This window comes from Anarrhichthys ocellatus, unplaced genomic scaffold (genome assembly GCF_004355925.1).
Source record: "Anarrhichthys ocellatus isolate YVR2014 unplaced genomic scaffold, GSC_Weel_1.0 scaffold31, whole genome shotgun sequence".
NCBI lineage: Eukaryota > Metazoa > Chordata > Actinopteri > Perciformes > Anarhichadidae > Anarrhichthys > Anarrhichthys ocellatus.
Genome location: NW_022280061.1, coordinates 1,477,685 through 1,484,307, shown reverse-complemented (window position 1 = coordinate 1,484,307; position 6,623 = coordinate 1,477,685). Strand labels below are relative to the sequence as shown.

Here is a 6,623-nt window from a genome sequence, read left to right as displayed (position 1 = left end):
ATTTCTTCCACTTGTCCACAGAAATACCTGTCCCAGCTTGCAGAGGAGAGTCTGTCGGGGGTTCTTGCTGAAACCTCGGCTGCACAGTGACATCCGCTTGACTTCTCACGTCTTGTACAGCGAACAGCAGAGGAAAGATTCGTGTATGTGTGTGTGTGCTGTCGGTGCCAGGTTATGGACAACTACGAAAGTGACACGTGAAAGTTAGACTATGAGGACAATTGCACTGGTTTTGATATTTTGGGAGAATGAACATTTGGATGTGTTGATTGGCAACCATAGATATCTACATTTTGTAAATACCTGGGGCTACAGTATTTAATTGCTTTTTTTTGGTTTATCAATTTTCTTACAGTTTATTTTATTGGATTGTGTGTGATGAAATGTATTTGTTATTTTTTGGAATGGAAATCTATTTGCAATGATGTGTAATTACTGAGAAGACACATTTTTACAGCATGGGCTTATGTTAGTCCATTTTCTGATTTTAAATCAATTTTACCAACAACGATACAAACTGGTTGCAAAATGACTTGAAATATGTGCCACAAAATGTTTTGACTCAGTTAAAAATATGATTCTCAGGTTTGTTGTATGTGTTTAATAGCTTAGTACACAACATTACATTTTTATTTATATGTTTATTTAAAGGCTCTTGCTGTTTTTCTGTCCTCTTGTCATCGATGATTTACGTCAATCAGGTAGAAAGGTAAATCATTTGGATTGATAATGATGCAGCTATGCAGAACATATACATTTTTGTGCATATTTTGCATGTTGGATTGAATTCATAAAGCAATCCCAGTCATATTTGCCGACATATGTAATGCCTTAAATATTGAAGACCTTTTAAACTGGACCATGTGTTTAATTTATCAGCGAAAGAAGCAATGTTTCATGTTACAGTGATTTGTTCAGAGGGATTATCAAGCCAAATTCTGTTTTTGTATACTGTGAATACTGATCCTGTGACATCAATGATAGTGTTGTTTTCTTTGACAAGCTTTTCATATGATTTTTGATGCAAAAAACGTAAATAAACATTTTCAAACTTGTATTTTTATTCTCAAATGAACTTTGTGTATAGTCTAACATATTCTGTATGCTATATAGTGTATAATGGCAATACAACCATGCACACGCCGAGTACAGTTCACCCATCCATGTTCTGTAATTTACCAGTTTATGGTAGGGCTTGCGTGGGAGTGTTGTAAAAGAGCTCCCCCAAGTGTTGAGGCATAAAGATACATCTAGGTGCTAAAACTAAATTGTTGTTATGATGTTTTAGTTTGTTTGAACATTTAACACTGATCCTGTCCAAGATGATTGTACTTTTGTTAAAAATGACACTATCATATATTTAGTCTGCTTACTCACACAGTAGGTTTACACAACATATTATTTTTAAGTGAACTGATCAGGATGGTTAACGTGCGTTGGCCAGAAGAACAAATCATTATCATTTAAACAACCAATCATTATCATAAATATCACCATCGTCATCATCATTATTTAGCCAGAATGTTGTGATGATGATGATCATCACAACATGATGATGTGATAACGTCCCAAAATAGAAAGAGCAGCACCACCGATAGGGGGCAGCACTTGTAAACAACATGAACTAACCGGAACATGCGAGAAGAAAAGTCCGTGTTGCATTTTTATTGGTTCTTTGTTAAAAAAAACCAAAAAAAAAAACCGACGCGACTCCAGCCAATCAGAAAACACAACGCAGATACGTTGCTGGGTAGATAAAAGAAAAACAACAAGACTCGAGTCAGAGTTTGAAGCTTGGACGCGACCGACGGTCAGTGATTTTATTTATTGTGAGTTATTTAATCGACACAAAAGAGTTAGACACGCACTTTTTATACGTCGGTGTTGTTTGGGATTTAACGGTGTTATCGATGCACGCGGAGCAGTTAGATATTAATGTTATCTTTTCACGACTCGTGACGTCGTCAACAACAGATACATGGCGAGTCAGCGATATATGACAACGGTCAATAAACTGCAAACCGCAGATTTAGACGGTGTGTCTGAGTAGTTGTCGGTTTATATGTGCATTTAGATAATCTGGAGTTTGGTGTTGTGACGCAGCTCTTCATTTTGACAGTTAGCATTGAAGCTAACGCAACGCTAGCCATTGTTTATCAACAGAGTGACTTTGAATGAATGGGGGGAGGGGAGGCTGCAGCATCATGTCCGGGCATGTTATGAACTCTTGTCTGCATATAAAACGTCTGTTTCCTCTTTGCAGGTATCATTTGACATAATTTTTTTTTTTTTTGCACACTGCTGCAAAATCACTTTTCTTTTGTAAAACATGGCAACTGACTGCGCAGCCTGGTTGAACGCAAACCCCGTCGGTAAGTGTGTCAACCGTTTAAATGCCTCATTCGCCGAGTCTGATGTGTGCGGATGTGGTTGATTGCATATTTTCTTGTACTGCTTGCAGGTTTTGTGATGTTGAATATGGCACTGGTATCATTCTGCCATACCTCCTACTATGTTGTGGTTGTCTTTAGTATGTAAGCCAGTCTGATATAAAACATCCTGCGTTTATTGTATTTGCACATGGGCCCCTGCTGCAATATAGATAACAAAGAAAAATGTATGTAGCAGCTCTAGTCTCCTTGATCTGTTCTGCACATAAAAGCTACTTTACTCACAGTTTGACACTCTTCCCCCAATTTTGTCTTGAAATCCAACAGAGGCAGAGGACCTGAGTGACTCCTTGGTATCTGAAGAGGAAGACGATACAAGATCGGTTTTCAACAAAAACATAAAAAATGAGATCAATGGCACCTGGTTGTCCTTGTCTAGCAACAGCATCCATGAAGCACGTCTCAAGGCAAAGGCCAAGCGGAGGCTGAGAAAGAACTCGTCCAGGGACTCTGGCCGGGGGGACTCGCTCAGCGACACCGGGGACGCGGTCAGGGGAACCTCGGTGGCACCCGCCAGCCCGAAGAGCAAGCTGCTGGACAGGAAGTCCCGCCTGGGCAAGGGAAGAGGTCTACCAAAGAAGGGTAAGAAGATTTCACATAATAATAATGTTGTCATGTAACAATGGAACACTACAGAGATCAAATGTCTCCGTTTCCCTAATGTTAAATGGATAACCTTTGGCTGGTCGTCACCGGTCATGTTTCAGTGGCCTTCATCATCATGTGACCTACTTGTCGTCACCGGGCGGCCCTCCCGTCTAGCAGCCGTAATCCACTTAGCATGTACACAAATGGCGAGGTGATTCTGAGCAGGTCACTCCCATCTAAACGCATGCTGTTCTTTTCTCACCATATGCTCAGCCAAGCTTTTCTGGACATTTCCATGAGACGTTAAACAATGATCTGTGTTTTTAGTGAACCAGAAGCTCTTCGATAGTGATAATCTTTCAATGAGTTGGATGTGATGTGAAGGTTTCATCGTTTGGCCTGTGCCTACAAAAACAGCTGGCTGTGGTTTTAAGGACAATTGAGTGTAAATTGACTTTATTATTAAGGAGCATTTGTTTGTCCTGTGTATGAGGTTTGTTATCTGTTTTAGAGTCACTGAAATGGCTAGAGATATATATTTTCTTTTTGTTGGTGACCCTTCTTATAACAGCATTAGGCATTCAGCTGATGTTGCATAATGGATTTCTTTCTTTGTCCAATTTATACATCAAACCAAATGCCTTCTCCTTGCACGTCACCGTAATTCAAAATGAACACTGACACCTCACACATGTATAAGTAGATCAGAATTTAGCACGTGTCAACATGACTCTGTCCAGCTGTCACTCACTATGGGTCCTTATTCAGAAATGCAAGTATGCAATGCCTACTTGTATGTCCTATTAGACTGCTGTACACTTCAGTCACTTCGCTCCCATGGGCGGTTGAACTGGAGCAAGTAGAGCTTTTCTTGGCACAATGTCTGTTTTTTTGGTTGCATAACAGAACTGTCGCACCAGTGGAGCTCTGTTATTTGAGCTGTGAGCTCTCCTGCATTAAACGTCCATGTATTGCAGTATTTGCAATACAAATACAGTGGATGTGCAGAATCTGTGTCTTGCGTAAACTAGCGTCCACCATGTTTTAGATGCTGACGTTGTGCACAAGCAGTGTGGGGCTGTGCTAAATATAGTGGCATGTGCTATATGCCACATATTCTTTAGGGCTAATGGAGGTTTCAAAGCATGTCACGCAAGCTGCTTGGTATCGGGCTTCTTAAGCTGTCTTCAACGTGTTAGTGCTTACCTCAGACCCAGCAGATGTTTGTTTGTGTAACACTTACAAAGACGTCCCCACCCCAGATAGAGGGATTATATCGCAGCACAAAACTGTAGCATGGGTATTAGTACAGATTACGCATACAGATTATGATCCATATTATTATAACTGTGGTTTTACTTGTTTTGACCACGGAACAAGACCTTTACGAAGTCTAACTCGTGCTATAAACCATAGCTGAGAGATGTGCTGTGAGAGATCAGGAAGTCTGAAAGAGAGTTGTGGAAAGTTTTTGTTTTTGGGTACAGAGATCATACAATAATGTTTAAAATATATTGTGTGGTTCTGATTAAACCGCTGAGTTTAATACCTACTGGTTGACCGCTTGTCAAAATGCATCTCATTTTTCTTGACTGTTTCCTTCTTGACATTAGAGCTGTACCTACACATGAAAACGAATACGAGAGACTTAACATTAAGGCCTATAATGAAAGTCAGGCTCTTAATGAGCGCGTTCTAAAGACTTATCTTCAAACCTCAAGTGTTTACGTTTGTTAGATTAAATCTTACGAGCAATTTAGGGTCAAACACACACACTTGTATGGTGCTACTTTTAAGATGTTTCCCTGCTGTCGACCATTTCACAGTTATAAACGTTCCGATTGTGTCCCGGTTTATTTCCTGTTGCAGTGTACGTGTATGTAAATGGCATCAGCTGACAGGAAGTAAACAGGGACCCAGTAGCTGTTGCTTTTACAATGCCATTCTGTTGAAACGGCCCAGGGATCAGCATGGCCTTTCTGTTTCGGTGTCTCAATATTTTGCGACATGACACCATGCTCTGTAACCTGTAACCACCTCCTAATGGTTTCACTTTGAAAAGGCGTCAACGTTGTTTTTCAGGAGTTATATTTCAGGGATATCGTCTTCAGAGAGCCTGGCGCTCCCAACAGCTGCAACTTAACTTTCTTTCCATGAATGAATTGGGAACTATTAGATAAAAGAAAATCAATAACACTCATGTTTCACATTAACCAGATATGTGTGCCTCTAAATCTTCTGAAAAAGACACTGCTCGTGGACTTTTACACCACGTTACCTTTTTAAAATAGACGATTGTGATATAGTCAGACGTCTAACATCGTCACTGACCTTTGTTTGCAGGTGGGGCTGGAGGAAAAGGTGTGTGGGGCCGATCTGGTGAAGTTTATGAACAGGAGGCGGTAGATCAGAAAGACCCCAACTATGACGGCGCTCAGGTACCGACTGTGGTGTCGATATTGTACGTCTTCATTACGCATGTAGTGTTTGGATCAGCGTGATCACTTGTAGAATCTAATGCAATCCAATACACTGCCCTGCAATTTAAAGACAATATGTAGAGCTTGCTGTTTTGTAGGTTTAGTTTGTGTGTTGCTGTTCTAACTTGCATCATATTGTATGTTTATTTTGTAAATGATTTGACTATACAGTGGATAAAATAACAAATGTGGGATTCATCTGTGTCGTCATGTTAATGTCTGATAAAATTGCCGTCATGTATTGAAGCTCCTCCTTATTTCATCTCTCAAACACTAGGAAAACTGTGTGTATGAGACTATGGTTCCTCCGCTGGATGAGAGGGACTTTGAGAATACAGTCACCCCCATAGTGCAAGAGTACTTTGAACATGGAGACGTAAATGAAGTAGCGGTAAGTGTGCAGGAAACAAACCCGTCAGTAAACACGTTCTCATGCTTAGCAGAAGAAATAACATGAACAGAACCATCAAGCACGTGGCTAGTTAACGCCCGTCTCTTCATCCAGGAGCTGCTTGCAGAACTGAACCTGGGACCCATGCGGAGCGAGGTTCCCTCGCTGGCTGTGTCACTGGCCCTGGAGGCCAAAGCCAGCCACCGGGAGCTCACCTCCAGGCTGCTGGCTGACCTGTGTGGGCCGGTGCTGTCCCGCAGCGACATGGAAAGCTCCTTTGACAAACTGCTCCTAGAGCTGCCCAATCTCATCCTGGATACACCCGGAGCCCCGCAGGTGAGTCCCCCCCCCGAGGGTCTGGAGATACGTGTGTGTGTGTGTGTGTGTGTGTGTGTGTGTGTGTGTGTACACACCCAAGCTCAATTTTGCAACTTATTCTATGCGCTTGTGTTAAATTTCCTTAAATTGTTGTCAATTCAGGATGGGTATTAACTGAGAAATCCAAACTGAAAGAACTGATATTGACTTAGTTGACAAATGTCCAACAATCTAACATTCCACCATGTTACCAGGACATTTTAACAAACTGATGTCCGTCCCATTACAGTAAACACGAGACTCGTCACAATGCTGCCCTGAAAGTATGCCTCTGTTTGAGACGTCGTGTTTTCTGCACAGTCTGTGGTGGAGCGGAGGGGAACAACACTGTGGGTT

General features: G+C 41.4%; 2 protein-coding genes across 4 annotated transcripts in view; both read left to right on the top strand.

The window, feature by feature from the left end:
- Positions 1–1,058, top strand: part of rbm20 (RNA binding motif protein 20) — a 47,928-nt gene extending 46,870 nt beyond the window's left edge. For both annotated transcript variants that reach the window (XM_031864549.1, XM_031864550.1), the window contains exon 14: positions 22–1,058. In XM_031864549.1, coding sequence (XP_031720409.1) covers positions 22–90 — 69 coding nt within the window. In that variant the 3' untranslated portion in view covers positions 91–1,058. The remainder of the gene's footprint in view (positions 1–21) is intronic.
- A 735-nt stretch (positions 1,059–1,793) lies between these two features.
- pdcd4b (programmed cell death 4b) overlaps positions 1,794–6,623 on the top strand; it is an 8,345-nt gene continuing 3,515 nt past the window's right edge. Inside the window, exons 1-6 of one of the 2 annotated variants that reach the window (XM_031864791.1) lie at positions 1,794–1,810; positions 2,264–2,372; positions 2,718–3,032; positions 5,382–5,476; positions 5,796–5,909; positions 6,024–6,245. In XM_031864791.1, coding sequence (XP_031720651.1) covers positions 2,330–2,372; positions 2,718–3,032; positions 5,382–5,476; positions 5,796–5,909; positions 6,024–6,245 — 789 coding nt within the window. In that variant the 5' untranslated portion in view covers positions 1,794–1,810; positions 2,264–2,329. Of the gene's footprint in view, positions 1,811–1,839; positions 2,373–2,717; positions 3,033–5,381; positions 5,477–5,795; positions 5,910–6,023; positions 6,246–6,623 lie in introns of those variants that run through there. The other variant, XM_031864790.1, reaches the window with a different exon arrangement.